The sequence below is a fragment of the Sinocyclocheilus anshuiensis genome, unplaced genomic scaffold (genome assembly GCF_001515605.1).
Source record: "Sinocyclocheilus anshuiensis isolate Anshui unplaced genomic scaffold, SAMN03320099.WGS_v1.1 scaffold446, whole genome shotgun sequence".
Taxonomy (NCBI): Eukaryota; Metazoa; Chordata; class Actinopteri; order Cypriniformes; family Cyprinidae; genus Sinocyclocheilus; species Sinocyclocheilus anshuiensis.
The window spans coordinates 1,402,609-1,421,280 of record NW_015544247.1 but is presented as its reverse complement, the minus strand read 5'-3'; the positions used below and the strand labels follow the sequence as shown (position 1 = coordinate 1,421,280).

The 18,672-nt window shown below is 37.7% G+C and overlaps 1 protein-coding gene across 1 annotated transcript in view; it reads left to right on the top strand.

Annotated features, from left to right (window-relative positions):
- LOC107697655 (spectrin, beta, non-erythrocytic 5) overlaps positions 1-17,340 on the top strand; it is a 30,408-nt gene extending 13,068 nt beyond the window's left edge. Inside the window, exons 28-70 of the mRNA XM_016498456.1 lie at positions 66-223; positions 322-454; positions 1,232-1,377; positions 1,976-2,090; positions 2,182-2,292; positions 3,374-3,553; positions 3,704-3,907; positions 4,016-4,165; positions 4,350-4,454; positions 4,543-4,734; positions 4,828-4,980; positions 5,102-5,293; positions 5,409-5,504; positions 5,657-5,775; positions 5,889-6,003; positions 6,185-6,298; positions 6,594-6,715; positions 6,859-7,021; positions 7,294-7,482; positions 7,580-7,657; positions 7,761-7,933; positions 8,615-8,705; positions 8,811-8,957; positions 9,068-9,205; positions 9,427-9,683; positions 10,078-10,264; positions 10,434-10,646; positions 10,729-10,925; positions 11,349-11,553; positions 11,812-11,988; positions 12,085-12,240; positions 12,351-12,568; positions 12,660-12,849; positions 13,148-13,324; positions 13,432-13,539; positions 13,701-14,423; positions 14,497-14,562; positions 14,706-14,789; positions 15,034-15,125; positions 15,223-15,336; positions 16,342-16,445; positions 16,541-16,648; positions 16,911-17,340. Of these exons, the coding sequence (XP_016353942.1) occupies positions 66-223; positions 322-454; positions 1,232-1,377; positions 1,976-2,090; positions 2,182-2,292; positions 3,374-3,553; positions 3,704-3,907; positions 4,016-4,165; positions 4,350-4,454; positions 4,543-4,734; positions 4,828-4,980; positions 5,102-5,293; positions 5,409-5,504; positions 5,657-5,775; positions 5,889-6,003; positions 6,185-6,298; positions 6,594-6,715; positions 6,859-7,021; positions 7,294-7,482; positions 7,580-7,657; positions 7,761-7,933; positions 8,615-8,705; positions 8,811-8,957; positions 9,068-9,205; positions 9,427-9,683; positions 10,078-10,264; positions 10,434-10,646; positions 10,729-10,925; positions 11,349-11,553; positions 11,812-11,988; positions 12,085-12,240; positions 12,351-12,568; positions 12,660-12,849; positions 13,148-13,324; positions 13,432-13,539; positions 13,701-14,423; positions 14,497-14,562; positions 14,706-14,789; positions 15,034-15,125; positions 15,223-15,336; positions 16,342-16,445; positions 16,541-16,648; positions 16,911-17,056 (6,906 nt within the window). The 3' untranslated portion in view covers positions 17,057-17,340. The remainder of the gene's footprint in view (positions 1-65; positions 224-321; positions 455-1,231; positions 1,378-1,975; positions 2,091-2,181; positions 2,293-3,373; positions 3,554-3,703; positions 3,908-4,015; positions 4,166-4,349; positions 4,455-4,542; positions 4,735-4,827; positions 4,981-5,101; positions 5,294-5,408; positions 5,505-5,656; positions 5,776-5,888; positions 6,004-6,184; positions 6,299-6,593; positions 6,716-6,858; positions 7,022-7,293; positions 7,483-7,579; positions 7,658-7,760; positions 7,934-8,614; positions 8,706-8,810; positions 8,958-9,067; positions 9,206-9,426; positions 9,684-10,077; positions 10,265-10,433; positions 10,647-10,728; positions 10,926-11,348; positions 11,554-11,811; positions 11,989-12,084; positions 12,241-12,350; positions 12,569-12,659; positions 12,850-13,147; positions 13,325-13,431; positions 13,540-13,700; positions 14,424-14,496; positions 14,563-14,705; positions 14,790-15,033; positions 15,126-15,222; positions 15,337-16,341; positions 16,446-16,540; positions 16,649-16,910) is intronic.
- The last annotated feature ends 1,332 nt before the right edge of the window (positions 17,341-18,672 follow it).

Here is an 18,672-nt window from a genome sequence, read left to right as displayed (position 1 = left end):
TGTACTAATGCAATAGCTTAAGGTTTTAACACATAACCTTAACACGTACTGGTTTGTTGCTTCAGGCAGTGGAGGGGCAGATTGAGGTACTTGCTGCTCAAGTAGATGAACTCAAGTCAAACGTTAAGCAGGCTGTACGTGTGTGGGGTTTAGAGGAGCTGAACAAGCCCTACAACCACATGAAATCTAAGCTAAATGAGGTTCAGCACTCAGCGACAGTCAGGTAAAGTAACTATCAATTGATAAAACAGCACAATTAATATAAGTAAACACCCTCATGTTGGTTTGCTGTGTTAAAACAAACATATCTCATTACAACAGAGAGCAGAGGCTGCGAGAGACTTTACATCTACATGAATTTAAGCGCGAGTCTGCTGAACTGGAGGAATGGATTGCTCAGCAGATACAGATTGCTGCCTCTAATGACTTTGGGAGTGATTATGAAAATGCACTGGTGAGACTATCGATCTGTTGCAGACTTGTCAAATTATTTTTCATTGTCCTGTATATTTACCTTCAAATCAGTGATTTTTCAATGTCCTGTATATTTACCTTCAAACTACTTTGCACTGTACTTTAATTCGGGGTTGGGGTCAAGAAATTTTGAAAGAAAGAAAAAACTATTTAACGGCAAGGTATTTTATGGTGGTCATAGTTTTAATACAGCTAGGATAATAATTAAATATTTTTAACACAATTTTAAAAACATTTACTAAATTTGATACTAATTTTTCATTTGTTTGGTCATAAGTCTAGAGACTAATAGCTACACTAAATTCTAATGACAGCCAGAGTCTTAATAGTCAAAATTAATAAACAAATCAGTTTTTGTTTTATTTTAAAAGTTTATACATCTACATTAATTCAATAGTGGGTATAAGAACAATACACTATCAACTTAAGTGAATATTTTCTGGATTATATTTTATGCCTTTTAATATTTTAACTTTTATGGCTTTAGTACAGTGACAAAATAAAAGCCAATTATTACAACCTATTGTCTTCAAACTTATTTGTCATATTTTTTTTACTAATTGTTTTCAAACATACTATTTGACCCTAGAAATTATCATATGTTGGGCTCCTTGGCATCTAATATTTGAAACCTTAATTTCCTATTTTAAACATAAAATTCTTCAAATTTCAATATGATTCATCAAGTTAATCCTGTATCAGATATGCATGTTGTCTGTGATCTGGATCTGTCTAAGTACCTCTTGTTTCATGACAGCAACTGTGTGGGAGATTTGAGGTATTCTTAAAGCAGCTGGAGGTGGGACTGGAGAGGATGCGCACCTGTGAAGAGTTGGCTGACAAACTCATCAAAAGTAATCATCCTGAGAGCCGCTTCATCCGAGAAACACAGAATCTACTCAGGTAACGGCATGTGATAGGGAAAACAAAATATTACAAACTAATAAATACAGTAATCTCATATGTGACCCTGGACCACAAAACCAGTCTCAAGTCGGTGGGGTATATTTGTAGCAATGGCCAAAAATACATTGTATGGGTCAAAATTATTGATTTTTATTTTATACAAAAAATATTAAGTAAAGATCATGTTCCATGAAGATATTTTGTAAATTTCCTACTGTAAATATATTAAAACTTAATTTTTGATTAGTAATATGCATTGCTAAGAACTTCATTTGGATAACTTTAAAGGCGATTTTCTCAATATTTTTATTTTTTTGCACCCTCAGATTCCAGATTTTCAAATAGTTGCATCTCGACCAAATATTGTCCTATCCTAACAAACCATACATCAATGGAAAGCTTATTTATTCAGCTTTCAGATGATGTATAAATCTTAATTTCGAGATTGAGACTGGTTTTGTGGTCCAGGGTCACATATTTGTGTCAAATAAAATATTTTTTGATTGTGATGTATCAGACCTGTGTAGTGACATCATTTTACAGTCTACAGATATCATTTGCAGTTCATACTTACATTAAGTCTAATTTATGACAGAAAATCATGGGAAGAGCTGCAGGATCTATCTAAAGATCGTAAAGAAATGCTACGTAAATCTGAAGAATGTCACAAATTCTACAAAGACTTGACTGATGCACTAAGACAGATAAAGGTATCCACTCCAGCTGTGCTTTTAAGTCATGCTGTTAAATAATACGCTAAACGTATATGCCCTGGTGCTCACGTCACATATCTTGTACCAGGAGAGGTACAAAAGCATTCCTGATGACATAGCCAAAGATCTGAGGGGAGTGCTGTCTCAGCTACGGAAACATGAAGCTCTTGTACATGAGCTGGCTGGAACAGAGCAACAGGTATGATGTGAGAGCATTCATTACAGGTGTCTTGCACTGGTGAAATGGCTATTTGAATTTACAGTATACTGACACCTAGTGGGTGTCACCTAAAGGGAAAAATTATTAAGTTATTGTTTCTTACTAAAAATAACTATCCACTACCATTTCGACAACTTATTTTTGCATTAGAATTATTATATAAATATATATAGCCCTATATAGGCTATAGTTTTTGAGGAACAGGGACTGTGGTTAAAAATTGGTATCAGTCTCTTTTAATCCGATGTAAAGGGTATGAATAATAAGTGATGACTCGGTTATGTCTCTTTGAGCTCATCTCACTTGGATTTCTGCTTGTAAGTGATGCAGTTTTATTTATTTTGCTGGTTCAGTTTGTCAGTAAGGGTTTGATAGATCTTTTCCTCATCTTGTTGCCTATTCCTCTGTCTGTGGCGCTAAGTGCTGGAAAACAATTAACTATTTACCTGACTCGGTGACATCTCTCCATTGTCCAAAATCCTGAAATACTATAATTGACGAATTCTTTTCCCCGTATTTGTCCCCACTCCTATATCACTCTGCTCCTCTTTGCACCTTTCCTTCAAGCCTTGCCCTTGAACCTTTTCCCGCCCTGTCGTCTGATTGGTCGACAGCATATGAGAGTTTATGTGATTTAGTTATAACTTAAAAAAATTATAAATGTAAGGATTTTTTTGAAATAATTACTTTAAATGTATTTAAAGGATAGCCCCTTGAGATGTAACATCTCATTTTCAAGGGGGTCCTAAAACACAAAAACAAAATATTACAACAACATAAACAAAACAACTGTACAAAACATGTACACACACAAATATACAAAACAAAAGACATGCTCAACCAGTCCCCTACACCCACAGCAGGTTTACAAAACAATCAACAGCATACATAAGCTTAATCAATATAAGAAAACTTAAAAACATACATAAGTTATTTTAAGATAAGAAAATAGAGATAACCTTAACAAGTAAAGGGTTTAAGAAACAATTAGTGCAGCAAAAAAGTAAATAAATTACAAACTCATTCTCAGGCTGTTAAAACTTTTTGATTTCTTTTATAGCTGCAGGAGCTGTTGGATGGAACTGACACCATTCTGGACATGTGCTCTCCTGAGCTGAGAGTGGGGTTGCAGGAGCTGCAGCGGGAGGTGGTGGAGAGCTGGGAAAGTCTCCGAATGCACATGGAGCACAGGGAGGAGGAGCTGCGGTCAGCTAAGGACCACTACATGTTCCTTAACACAGTACGCTACACCCAGTTCATAGTACTTTGACATATGTTTTTAACATCAAGATTTTAAACTCCTTCTTTTGATTTGTTGGAAAATTCCAAAATATTCCAAAATATTGGTTGAAACTAATTTTTAATACATTTGTATTGCTTTGTTCTCCAGGCACAGGACTACTCCCTCTGGTGCTCGCAGGTGCTGAGTGGGATGAAGGCAGAGGAATCCATCCGAGATGTTGCCACCTGCGATTTGCAGTTGTTTCAGCACCAGCAGCTATGGGCTGAGATTGTGGCACGTGAGGAGACATATGCTCAGGCTGAATCCATGGGCCAGGACCTGCTAGAGCATGACACATCTAATGGTAAAGAGGTGAGAAACTCAAATTTGTCCGATTTAAACTACAATACAAACTGTTTATTAAATTGACATAAATATAAACTCTAAATACATAACAAATACATCCTGTGTGGCCATCAGATCCAGGAGAAACTCAAAGCTCTGCAAGAAGAGAAGGAGAAGCTTTCTGATAACTGGCAGTCCAAGCAGAAATGGCTGGAGAGCACATATCTGGAGCAGGTGTTTTATAGAGACACTGAGTACATGGAAAAGATCACTAACTCCCAAGAGGTCAGTGCTCCTATAAACTACCAGGAGCTACTTTGATTTACATTTCAACGTGTAAGAAATATCTGGTCTGGTGACCGCTTAAATAAATATCCATATAGTATTACATAGTTGACAAGCATTTCAGAATCAAGTTTGTAGTTAGACATTCATAATGTTAAGGCTAGCAACATCTGTTTCTTTGCAGATCCAGTTGAAGAACAGTGATTTGGGAACAACAGTGGATGATGTAGAAACTTTGATCAAACGCCATGAAGCCTTTGAAAAACTTCTTAATTCTCAGGAAGACAAGGTGGGTTGGTCTTCAGCCTACAGTGTGGCCTGAAGCATCAAACACGTGACATTTTATAGATGAATGAATATCTTATCATGTCATGTAGATGGTGGCTCTTCAGGAGTCAGCAGAACGCTTAAGGACAGAAGGTTTGAACCGAGAAAAAAGCAGCAACATTAAGAACAAACTGAAAGCTCTCCAGGAGAGAAGGGAACACATCAAAGATCTGTCGGATAAACGCAGAGAGGATCTTGAGATCTCAAAGCTTCTCTGTATTTTCAACCGAGATGTGTCAGAGGTACAGTACTTGTAATTTCCGGTCCAGGTGATCTTAAACAAAGAGAAACAAACAAATTATTTGGTTGGTTTGTGATATTTATTTGTATTTTAGCAAGAGGAATGGATCACAGACTGTATGAATAAAACACAAGACTCCAAAATAGACATGAGCGATCTTCAGACTAAAATGAAGATATTGCAGAAGCATCAGGTGTTTGAAGCAGAGATTCTGGCCCATGGAAATATCATTGAATCTGTCCAGCAGGTAAGTCGCTGTACCCAAGTCACAAGTTGGCTCAGTAGTCAGAGATAATCCTATATTTATTTGTTCTTCTTTTGGTCAGTATAAATATATTTAACATAGTTTGTCACATACTTATCAAAAGGCTGGAAATGAGCTGGTGACCTTGCGTCACCCAAAATCGAAGGAGATAAAGCAGACCGTCTCTGCGCTGATCACTCATTGGGAGGATCTGAAGCAAGCGGTTGCGGCCCGTGGAAAAGTTCTTGAGGATAACCGTGATTTTCTTGAGTTCCTGCAGAAAGTGGAACAGGTTGAAGTTTGGATTAGACAAAAGGTAAATAAATGAGGCCATTCCATAACAAAATGCTGAAAACATGCCTTGATGTAAAGTACTGGTATACCCTGAATTAATGCTTGGTTTCACTGACCTCGGTTTCTTTTCTGTGTAGGAAGTGATGATAAATGTTGGTGATGTTGGGGAGGATTATGAACATGGTCAGCAGCTGCTAAAGAAGCTCAGTGAATTCAGAGGCTCAGGTTCTGGAGTAAGTCTGGTGTTGGGAAAATATGAACCTTACAAAGAAAAACTACATATTGATTTAACTACATACTGTAGGTTTTGTGTTATGTAACAGCAGTATACAGCATATTGCTTAGTGCAGTAACATTCTTTCACTAAGTAGTTTTCATCCCTTAGGATGTGACTGTTGATGATGCTCACATCAAGACAATCAACACTCTGGCAGCCCGGCTAGAGAGACAGAACAGTGATGAGCTGGCGACTGTGAGAAAGCGTAGGCAGCAGCTCAATGAACGGTACATCCTCCTTTCAACTGAGATCCATGTTCATTTAAGAAAATACACTCATCCTCTGTTATATATCTAGCATATTGTTGTTTGCTTTGACTTTCTTGTCACCTTCCCAACAGATGGAGTAATTTTCATGGCAACCTGAGCAGCTATAAGCGGAAGCTGGAGGCAGCGCTAGAGATCCACGCCTTGATTCGAGAGCTAGAAGAAGTCCGGGACAGAGCTGGAGAGAAAGTGAGAGAAATCAGATTACATGTTTTTGAATCTGAACCCAACTTTGGCTTTGAACATAATATGAGAGAAAATTGAAATGTATTTTACACATACATTTTCAATATAACAATATTTTAAATATATTTAATGATATATTCCTAATGACATATGCTTAATTAAAGATTTAATTTTTCGGTCACAGATGCTGTTGCTCCAGGGACAGGGCTGTGGAGTGGATGTGGAGAGTGTGGAAAACCTTATTCGCAGGCATGAGGAGATGGAGAGGGAGGCCAGAGTCATCCAAGAGAGAGGCACTGTGAGTAGACTGGACAGCTGTTATACAAAGAACACATTCATCCATATTAATCAGTGCACTGTGGGTAGCACGTCCTATACAGTATCTATTGTGTGTGCTTGCTTTGTGGTTAAAGGCTTTTTAGAAAATCTCTCAGCACCTTCCTGTTTAGTAACTGCTGTACGTACAAAAGCCTTTAAATAAACCATTCATGGTGCATTATATGCTGTAGAGTGAGGGTTTGTGAAACTCACTAAAGATAGTCTGCTTACAAGAAGGGTTACAAAGAACATAATTGCTTAATTTGTAAAACCAGGCCCTGGAGAAGGAGACTAAAGATCGGTTAAGGAGACACTGTGATCTGGCTGACAAACTTAGTAAGAAGCAGGAAGAGGTCAACATTGCCTTAGTGAAGCTAGACAAGGAAATCAAACGAAGGTATGCATGCAACCATTAGTTGCTATATTCTTCATTTATTGTAATAATTATAATAATAATATTATGATTGAATAGTGTAACATGGTGAAATGTATTTAAAATATACATTAAATGAGAAAATAAATTGAATATTGTTTTGGTAGGAAGGAACGATTGCAAGAGTCTCATCAGCTGCAGCTGTTTAAAGCTAACCAGCGCCTCCTGTTGGACTGGACCCTGAAGCAAAGTGCCGAGATGGTGAAGAAAGGCTTGCCTAAGAATAAGACTGAAGCTGAGAGTTTCATACTAGAGCACCAGAACTGGAAGGTATTGAAATATATATACATTATTAAATTATTCAGTTTCTCAGTTCATGTGACCATGATAATTTTCCCATGTCAACTTTTTTTAGTCAGATTGCTGTTGTTTTGTATGTTCTTATCTTCTTCTGTCAGAAAATACAATGCTAAAATTAATTCATTTACAGTGACTTTTAATACAGTGAATTATACAGTAATTTATAATGTTTTACATACGATGACGTACTGTAATGTTATATGATACCAGACATGTGTTATATCAACATTTAATGATTGCAGGCTGAGATTGATGCTCGCAGTGAACGCATAGATTCGGTTAAGAGTTTTGGACAAAATCTTGTGAAGTCTGGACACAGCGATTCAGCAGAGATTAAAGAAGCCCTACGCAAGCTGGAGGACGCCAAAACTAAGCTTGCTCAAGCTTGGGAGGACCGAAAGAAAACTCTGGATCAAGCTCTGAAGCTCCAGGTGACTTAAGATAACAGCAGGTGGTTTTGCTTCATTGAGGTTCTGTTTATTCTGTGAGGTATTATGTGAAGCATAATGAGATATTGATTGGTTGCAGATATTCCTGGGCTATGCTGACCAGACTGAGAGCTGGATGAGTAACAGGGAGGCTTTCTTGATCAACGAAGATCTTGGGGTAAGAGATCAATTTCTTTGACCTCATTTAAATGCCCTTGGTTGTTTTCTTCTCTGTAACTTTGAAAATGGATGCTGAAAGGTGTTTCACACGGTCATTGCAGGGTTCAGTGTCAGAGGTGGAGGCTCTTCAGAGGAAGCACGCTTTGTTTGAGAACTCTCTAGAAGCTCAGATGGGGCAGGTGGCAGAGGTTGACAGATATGCTCAGCAGCTCATACAGGCACAGCACTATGACTCTGACAACATCAAGAAGAAGATTAAAGCTATTCTGCTCAGGTATGTAGTAAGCCAAGAAAACCCACTTAAGTAGGACATATCATGAAATTACATATCATATAAATCGCATATAATAAAAATGACATATTACGTATACATATCTATATATGTAATTTCATAATTAATTCTGATGTCTTTGAAATATTGTTGAAGTGTACTGACAAGTGTGCTGACAAGCACTTATGGTGAACTAAAATATACTTTAACATCATTTCTATTGTATATCATGTATTTAAATATATTTGTAATTACACATTTTCAATGATGAAGCTTCGATTTAGCACATTTAAAATATATTTAAAATATATCACTTTAAATATAATATTAAATAACAGAGTACAGTTAAAATATTAAGTACTTTACATGTGCCTAAGTCAACATCAAAATAAGTGTACTTCTTTAAAACATGACAAAAGATTTTTAAAACATAATTATTTAAAATATACTTTGAAGTAAAACCTTTCATTTGACATTATCACGAAGTGCAACTTTTATTTATCATATTATTACAAAATGGCCTTTTATTTCATCAATATATTATCTGCAAGTACAAATGCACTTTTAAGATTTGAAGTACACTTCAAGCGCACATTCGATACAATTAAGCACACTTCTTTTTCACAAAGGTCTATAGATCAGAAATATTAAATGTACTGTTCAAGTAAAATTCCTTTCTTAAAGGAAGGACAAAGTACTGGAAATGAGCAAAGCCAGACGAAAAGCATTGGAAGAATCTCTACAGCTGCAGAAATTCCTGGAAGGAAGCTATGAGGTGTGTGAAGTGAACAGCTCCTGCTGAATGTGGAAAATAAATTGTACGTAGTTTGATTTTACACATCAGTAGCTCTTTTACAAAGTCAATTTCTCATTTGTAAAGGTTTCTTCATGGTTGAATGAGAAGAACTCTGTGGCTGTTGATGAGAGCTGGAGAGATCCTATTAACCTGCAGGCTAAGCTACTAAAACAACAGAGCTTTGAGGCAGAGATACTGGCCAACCGCAACAGAGTGCAGACCTTCATAAAAGTACGGCATTGGACTCTTAAAGAATGTCTGAATATCTCTTAATCTTTTTGTATGTGTATAATTCAGACTTAAAGGAGCATCAACAGCTAAAACATGAATTTTTTCCTCAGGAGGGTGATAATATGCTAGCTTCCAGTCATCCTGCTAAAGGCAAGATAAAACCACGAATAAAGGACGTTGATGACAGCTGGGACCAGCTTTTAAGCAACTGCAAGGAAAAGAAGTTACGCCTACAGCAAGCATATCAGGTACAGCATGCTAAAACTCAAGCTCAAGGCATAAGTGTGCACACTGAAACTGATTTTTTCCTGAATCTACATGATATTATGTAGAGGTGCTGCTTACACATTGTTCCCTGACAATGAATAATAGATACACCAACATATCTTCATGACTTTCAGACAAAGCCAATTCAGATTTACTAATGCCGGTCTGAAATATCATCTTGGATAATGTGGTTTTCCTCTAGGCATTGCAGTTCCAGCGCTCTTTGGATGACATCGAGGAGTGGCTTGGGACAGTAGAGATAGAAGTGGCGAATAAGGACTACGGTAATGACCTGGCCTCAGTTAGTAGGCTGCTTAAGGCCCTGCAGGGTCTGGAGGAAATGGTAGATGCACACATGGAGAAAGTCCAGGGGCTGGTGGACACAGCCAAAGACTTCAGCTCTCAAGGCAACTTCCTTGCAGAAAATATACAGCAGAGGGTTTGGAAGGTGGTCAACAGGTACGTTTTTGTTCAGCCCCAATTTCATTCTACTGTAGAAAGTTTAGTGAGTCCTTCACATGGATTTGAATGACGTTTAAATGTGGTAGAAGTCCATAGTCAAAATCCTGTGGGCACGAAAACTGATAATGAAGAAAGTAAATGATTTGATAAGCTCTTATGTACATGGATTATTTGATAAGCGCTATTTACAAGTGAGCAATACTGACGTTCCAAGATTAAATATTAATGTGGCCATTATTCACGAGTTTTGAAATGTCAGTCGAATGATCTAAAACACCACATAATTGCTGTGTCATACTACATGTAATCCCATAGCATGTGGTATTATGTTTTTTTTTCATCTGATTGACAGACTGAGTGGAAAACACTGACATTTAATAATTTCTCTCAGGTATAATGGGCTGGCTGAGCCGCTTCAGGCCCGCAGGGAAACTCTGGAGTCATGGCAGCTGCTGTTCCAGTTCTACAGGGACTTAGAGGATGAGCTGCTGTGGATTCAGGACAAGCTGCAGGCCACAGCCACAAAAGACTGGGGCACCTCCCTGCAGAGTATACAAGCCATAGTCAAAAAACATCTGGTTAGTCTGGTCCAGGAATACTTACTGTATGCATGTTTAAACTGGTGCTTCAAAACCCTGGTAGATTTTTATTCTGCTCTGCTTTAATAAACTGATGTTTTGTTTTGTTACAAGACTCGTCAGCAAGCACAAAGAGCCATTTCTGATAAACCGATATCTTTTCTTATAGGTTATGATGCAGGAAATTGAGAGCCGAACCCCTCTAATAATGGCTGTGCAGGAGGCAGGACAGAACCTGGTGCGAGGACGACACTTTGCATCACGTGAGATCAGTGAAAAACTTGCTGAGTTGAAGAAGAACTTTGACACTTTGAAGAAAGAGTCAGCGAATAAGGATCGCCAGCTTCAACAAGCACTGAAAATCCAGACCTTTCTCTCAGAGGTGTGTTACCCGTTCACACTGTAATGTGATTCATATACATATGATTAAATCTGATGTCTGATGTGTCTTCATAATGACCCAGGTTTCCCAACTGGAGCAATGGATGGAGGAGCAGAGGCCTGTATTAGAGTCCAAGGACTATGGAAAGAGTGAGGAGGCCACTGAAGCTTTCCTCAGGAAACTAGACACAGTTGACCTGGAGTTGGAAAGCCAGTGTGGAAAAGTAGAAGCACTCCTGAAAACTGGCACTGATCTAGAAAAGTCCCAACATTCCAACAGGTGCAGTTATTGAGTCATGATAGCATTGATTAATTGAGCTAATTGCTGATTTTTGTAATAGCTTTGCTATCAGTGATGTCAGCAGATTTGCTGATTTGGTGATCAAGAAACTCCTCTCAGTATTATCAATGTTGAAAACAGTTGTGCTGTCTAATATGTTGGTAGAAACAGTGATACTGTTTTTTTAGGATCCTTTGGTTAATAGAAAGTTCAAATAAACTGCATCTGTTTTAAATAGAATTATTTTATAACATTAAAAATATCTTTACTGTCACTTCTGATCAATTTATTCCATCCTTGCTGAATAAAAGTATTAATTTCTTTACAAAAAAAAAACCTTACCGACCCCAAACTTTTGAATGGTACCTTTGAAGTTGAAAACCTCAAATAATAATGTTTTGAATTTATAATGTGTCTTTGCAGTCATTTAGTGAGTAAGAGCCTTGAAGATATGCATGGTGGGTTTGAGAAACTACTGCAACTGTCTGCTCAACGTCGCACAGAGTTGGAGAATCAGTACAATCTCTACGTATTTGAGAGAGAAGCCAAAGACCTACAGAACTGGCTACTTTCTCGCAAAACCACAGCAGAGTCTGATGACTTTGGACAAGATCTGGAAGGGGTGGAGGTAAGATTGGCTCAAAAATAGAGAGTAGAAACACTATACAGTTTTATGATGAATATATTCTTGATGTATTTGCGTTTTTTCCATATATTAATTGTAAATGACTTTGGATTAGAAGTCATACTACATTCATATACTGTAACTCTATCATGGTAACTTATAAAAAGATACTTTGCACTTGTCAGACTTTACAACCTTCTTAGCTGTAAGAACTATTTTAATCATCAGAATTGTTTTTAAATCAACGTGTGCTCTTGTTAGGCACTGCAGAAGAAGTTTGAGGATTTTGCAGAAGAGGTCGGCAGTCTGGGCCAGAATAAGCTGAGTACAGTCCAAAAGCTGAAGGAGACAGTGCAGTCATCAGAGGCACAGCAGAAAGAGAGAGATCTACTCAAGCTCTGGGAGGATTTAAACAAGGCTATGAAAGCAAGAGCAGAGGTAATATTAAAAAATATATAACAACAGCGACTCTTCTAAGGCAGTGATATTGCAAATTGAGTCACTTCTGGGAGTTAAAAGGAAATGTTTTGACAGAACCTGCGTTCCGCTCGAGAGGTTCACCAGTTTGACCATGACTTGGATGAGCTTAGGAGCTGGATGAATGAGAAAGAGGTGGCTCTGGACTCTGAGGAGCAGGAGAATGACCTGCTGAGTGTCCAAGCTCTCATCCGCCAACATGAAGGCTTGGAGGTACCCAATATTCATACGCACTTGTTGCTATCAGCCTAATGTTCAATTGAAAACATTTAAACTACCACAGGTGGATTTTTAAAATAGTACAACCATCTCTGTTTCATCAGAGAGACCTTGCAGTGATAGAAGAAGGCGTGTCTCGTCGAAAAAAGGAAGGCAAAGCACTGGTCCGCAAGTGTCCTCGAGTGAGGGACAGTTTGAGCAAGAGGCTGCAGGAGGTGGAGGAGATCTGGAGGAGCCTGCTGGAAAAGGCCAACCAGCGCAGACAAAGACTCCAACAGGCAGAGGCTGTTCAGAGATATCTGACTGAATGGAGAGAGCTGATGTATGCAATGTTTTCTTTCTCTCTCTCTCTCTCTCGCTGTTTTCCATGTGTTGTCCTGCTGTTTACATTGATGTTGTTGATTGTGTCTTAGGGGCTGGCTTAAGGAGACACTGTCTCTAATGACAGGGGAGGGTGTTGGAGGTGAGGTTAAAGACTTGGAGCAGCTCATTAAAAGACACGAAGAGTACCGCACACAGATTGACAGGCAATTATACAAATCAGAAATGGTTCAAAACGAAGGGAGACGACTGATGGAAGAGGGGAACTTCATGAGTCACGAGGTATGACAGTCACGCCTAAAGGCTGGAATACAATACACAACTTTTGCCCTGATTTTGCCCTGAGTCCATGTGCACATTTCAGGGGGTTCAGAGTTTAAATGAAAAGTCTGAGATGCTTTAAAAACGTATTCAGGTAGGTTAAGAAAAGGCTCAAAGCAAGCAACGTTTAGTTAACAACAAAACGTGATTTGACATGTACAGTGTTCATTGTGAACCTTCTTATAAAAGCATTATGCTGGTCAAAGCAGATGAAAATAAGCCTGTAAAAAGTATGTGAAGTCACTATATGTATGTGCAGCTGGAGGACCGTCTAACTGAGCTCCAGGACCTGGAAGAGCGAGTGCTGGAAGCCTGGGCCGAAAGGAGAGCTCAATATCAGGAAGACCTTGAACTGCAGCAGCTGCAGAGAGAGCTGGAGCAGGCCGAGCACTGGCTCAACACCTATGAGAGCACGCTCAAAGCAGAGGACTATGGGGTGGGAAAATTTTGGGGAAAATGTTTACATATATGTAGGCAGCATATGACTCCCTTTCGCTTCAAAAACAGCTTCATCAAATCTAACTGTACTGAATTTGTGGACAGGACTCCGTTTCAGATGTTCTGGAGTTGATGAAGAAGCAGGAGGATCTGGAGGCCATGATTCAAGCTCAGAGTGAGAGATTTAATGCCCTTCAAGCCAGACGAATACAGGTAAAAGTATAAAATAGCTCACTCATACTAGCATTACTCTCGATTTTTAACTGCATATTTGCAAAAGTGTTTCAAAAACAGGACAAAGGATAGAAACATCCACATTTATCAGTTTTGATTCACCTTTTTGTAATTTCTCTGCTCTTTCTTTGGTGTCCCAGAGGGAAAAGAAAATCAAGGAAATTCAGAGCGGTGGCAGTAGGGACAAGCCCGTTCGTGTAACTTCCCTAAAGCGAAAGCCATCTGAGCAACCAGCTTTGCCTCCACGTCCCTCGCTGACCAGTCCTGTCCTAAGGAACAGCAGTGGCAAGAGCGATAAGTCATCCACACCCTCCCGAGTCCCTACAGCCAGGTCTGCCGTCCCACCGAGAAGCAGCAGCGGTAAAAATGAATCCTCTGTGGTGTCAAGAGTGGCATCAGGCCTCAGGAGAAACAGCAGCAGTGACAGTGATATCGTAACTGCCACCAACAAACCATCCACCTCTGTTCTAGACAGCCCAGAATCATCCTCAGAAATTTCCAGTGCTGTTTACAGACTCCATTATTTACACAATGCCCCCAAGATTGACCATACCACATCTGAAGATGAGGTCGATACTCCGAGACAGACCGAACCCTCCGTCGAAGTCATTACTAAACCAAAGATAACTCCTAGGTGTCTGAAACCATCAGCCCCTGATAAAGAGATGCTGGGTCCTCCTACGTCAAAACCCCCTGAGCCACCCTCTAAAGATGAAGAAATGGTGGACAACCAAACCTCAGCGGATAAAAGCCTTCTTTCATCCACCCCACCAGAAAAACCTCAGTCATCTCCCCTTTCAGACCCAGAAGTACAAACATCCACTTCTACTGAATCTCCAATAGGGATGACTGTTGCCACCAAGGTAAATGCTATTTAAGTGCTTTTCTTTTTAGATTCCACCTTTTTTTTGGTCCGTAATTAGTGTACTTTTTTAGATCAGAGCAGGACATGCCAAAATGGAGGGTACCTTGGAGATTAAACTGAAGCAAGGACGAAATAAAGTAAGCTTTCCAACCAACACCAATGGTGATATTGATTAAAAAGCTTTCTCTGACATCCTTAGCTCCACTTCTTTGTTTATAGTGTGGTTTTGTTTCTGTAAGAGCACTTAATGGTGTAACATTGATCTGTTGGTTTGGATCAGGGCTTGGATCACTGGGAAACAGTCTATGCACTACTGGAAGAGGAGACACTCAATCTGTTTAAAGACCAAGATGCTGCCAGTGAGGTATGAGTCTACACACACAACATGGAGTCACACACACTTGGCTAGACACGCTAGTGAAAGAGGGACTCAGTGAGAGCTATGTTTATTATTAATTAACTATATATCCAGACAGGCAAGGCAATTATTTTTGCAGACAACCCTGCATCTGTGAGTCCACCACATGATGACAATAATTATATCAATTCAAGGAGATGTTTTTGTGGTCGACTTTGTGGACTTTCTCTTTAATCCATGTCATTTACAGAACTGTACACGCTGGCCACCGATTACATTGGCTGAAGCAGTCTGTAAAGACATTCCGTACTACAGGAGAAAGGAGAACACATTCAAAATCATGTGAGTTCTGATTCACACCACCTGCCATTGTGAAAGGAACATCTGCTCACGTGTCAGATGAAAACAAATCTATAATCTGTTTGACTCTCTGGTTTAGGTTGAGTGATGGCAGTCACTATCTGTTTGCCGCCTCTTCTCAAGAAGAACAGCAAAAGTGGTTGAAGGAGCTTCAGAACTGCACAAATTCAACGGTGTCCTCAGAAAGTCTTGGGTAAAATTATATAAACAACAATAATGACTGACAACTACAATAATGATGAACAACAAAAATATATATACATACACATACTACCATTCAAAAGTGTGCAATTTTTTAATGTTTATGAAAGATGCCTCTTATGCTTACCAGCTTACCAAGGTGGCAATTTATTTGATCATAATTACAGTAGAATGTACATATTGTGAAATATAATTATAATTTAAATAATTACAGTATGTATATAATCCATAATACAGTAATGTATAATCCAGTCTTCAGTGTCACATGTTCCTTCTAAAAACATTGTCTGATTTGCTGCTCAACAAACATTTCTTTTCAGGATTCTTTGATTTGAAATACAAATCTTTTGTAACATTTCAAATATCTTTACTGTCACTTTTAGTATATTAGCGTATGTAAATTATTCATTTTATTAATAACAAAATAAAATTGTACTAACCCTACTATGAACAGTGGTGTTCGCATTATCAAAACTGCTTTTCTGCTTATTAATATTTGGGGGGAAAAAAATACAACTCAGTGATGCAACCAATGTATATAAACATTTAAAAAAAAAAACAGGAAATTATATCGTAGAGGAGTTTTGCAAGCCCCCATGACAGTATGTCAAGGTCAGTAAGTCGCTTATAAAATAATATTACCTTTTTATGACAAGGCAAGGTTACTTCAGATTGTAAAATGTCTCATGATTCTAACCCAAAAATGTAATATTTGTGAATTAGTAATTATTTGATTGAGATGTGCACACTCACATATTCTTAAAAGTGTATGGAAAATATATTCACTTTTAATAGCTGGACAATATTAATTCTTTAAACTGAAACTTTTATTGACTTCTTGGTTTTTCACTTAAATAATTCTTAAACTACTTTGTTTCTTTATCACATTATTTGTCTTTGACCCATTTACATATTATCAGTTCCTGAATAAATCAGATTATTGGACAGCTAGGTTTTCTCGCATGCTCATATCATTGTCATGTTTGTCCCCACACAGAATTAACACAGAAGCAAGTAGAGAAAGCACAGTGCAGTGTGAGTCTGTGCCAGCCGACACATCTGACACACAAGATTCCACCACAAAGTCGAACCAGGAAAAGGGTGAGAGAAAAAACAGAGCCTGAGTACTTCTGTGCGTTTATGTGTGCCAATGTGTGTGCTTCTGCTTAACACTTACTGTGGAGTTGTATTAACAGAAGACTCCACAGAGAGCTGTGAGACAGAGAGAGAGCCACCACCTAAACCTCCCCACACTTATTACAACAAACACCGCTATCCTGAAGGAGGAGAGAGCCAAGACTCAGGTGAGATCCCATACCTGCTATGAGTCATGCATCTCAAAATGTGGCTGTAAAATCTAATTACTGAAGGGTAATTAATTAGTCTCTAGTATCAAGGCTTGGACTGTGATCATAAATGACTTTCAAATGCAACAAGGTGGTCAATCAAAATGAAAATGACTTTTTAATGTTATTGTGATGGATAAAGGTTTATTTATCTCTTATCAGATGGTCACTGGTTTGTCTGAATCATAATAAAAATAAAAAACTTTTTTTCTCTCTTCAGTAAGTGTGACCCAAATTGTAAGAAGTCTACAGAGGAACCAACCCCCACCATTCGCCCCACCTCCTCCACCACAAAACCAGGCTGAGAATGGAGCCAAGGACAAGTCCAAAAACAGGAGCGCCTTAATGAAATTTTTCAAAAAATGATTTTTACATAACAGATTTGACCTTCTCTGCCTTGATGTGGCAGTAGTTGAAAATGTACTTCTTTTAAAGGCTATTTATATTTGAATCTAATATTATACATTATTGTTATTATTTGATAGAATCGATGTTTAGTGGAATCAATAACTTTTTTTGTGATTACAGACGTGCAATGATACCACATAAATAATTGTGTGTATAGAATTCCAAGACAGACACTAAATAAATGTTTCACAAATACTGTTAAATGTTAAAACGCTAATGTTAAAAACTAAAATCCATCAGATCAGGAGTTTTTTTTCTCTCATAAATAAGTATATATTTTTGTTATATGAATAAAAAGAATGTGCTTGCTTCTGATTGTATTATATTTAAAGATTCTAGTGCTGATGAAGATGTATGCTGTGTAGGGTGGGTTGAGAAGTGGGTAAAATGGAACAAAAGGTATCATGATTATTGCCATTTAAACCTGAGTAAACAATAAAATATTACTGTCATCAATAATTGCTGTATGTGTCTTTGTTATAAAATTAATAAGAACAAAAAGCAAGGTAAAGCAGTGCTTACTGTATTAACAGGTCTACAATTATTACATTATCTAAAAAAAAAACCTGAACTCTGATAGTATTATCTGTGCTCCGTCATTAATTTATCAAAAACTTTTGATCGCACTTTTGCATATTGCAACCTATGTACAATCAGATCATATAAAGTAATTTGACAGTGTCGTAAGACGCTCCTCGTAATAACTCAATTATGCGGTTAGTTACCTACCACATGATGGCGCAACAGACTGAAAAACGATTGTTCTCCGTCCTTGAGAAGATCTACCACAAAAAGCCACCGTGTTCGAGTTTATAAACATTTGATCATTTTAGGGCTAATTCAGAAACAAGTTTTTTTTTAATTGTATAAACAGTAAAAGGCAAAAAAAGATATATATACATAATTCTCACTACTATTACCAGATATGTACAACTTTTAACTATCTTTTTGTAACATAAAATGTATTATTATTAGTCTATCATTAGCTATTATTTTAGTTATGATGTATGTGTCGCACAACAATAATGTATAAACAGAATGATAATGATTATGCACGATTTCATTTCACGATTTCGATTTCTTTTTTGTTTGTCTTTTTTTTTTTTTTTGTCAGTGAAACCTTAATGTGTGACCTTAATTTTGTGGTCGTCTTTGGCAAGAACACTAGCATATTATGAATAAATACATCTCGCATTGTTTTTATTTATATATTTATATTGTTGTTCTAGCAACACGATGCAGCAAAATGATATCTCGATCAAAGAAATAGCCTATAGTAGGCTACAACACTGCAAAAAAAAAAAAAATGCATTTACGAGTTTTGTTTTTAAAATTTCATTCAACTCAAGATTTTAGTTAAGACAGGATTGAAGAGGAAATTAGGCCTAAAAGTAGACTATGGCTTAAATTGATCTGTTTACCTATTTATTTGTCTTTACAAAGAGAAGAATCATTTTTACTTTGAATCATTCTCTAGCTGGATCTATGAGATACATTTTTGCATGAGTTGTGTCATTTCGACCCTGTGAATTTGTTAAATTATTTAGTAGCCTGTTGGAAAACCAAATACTAAT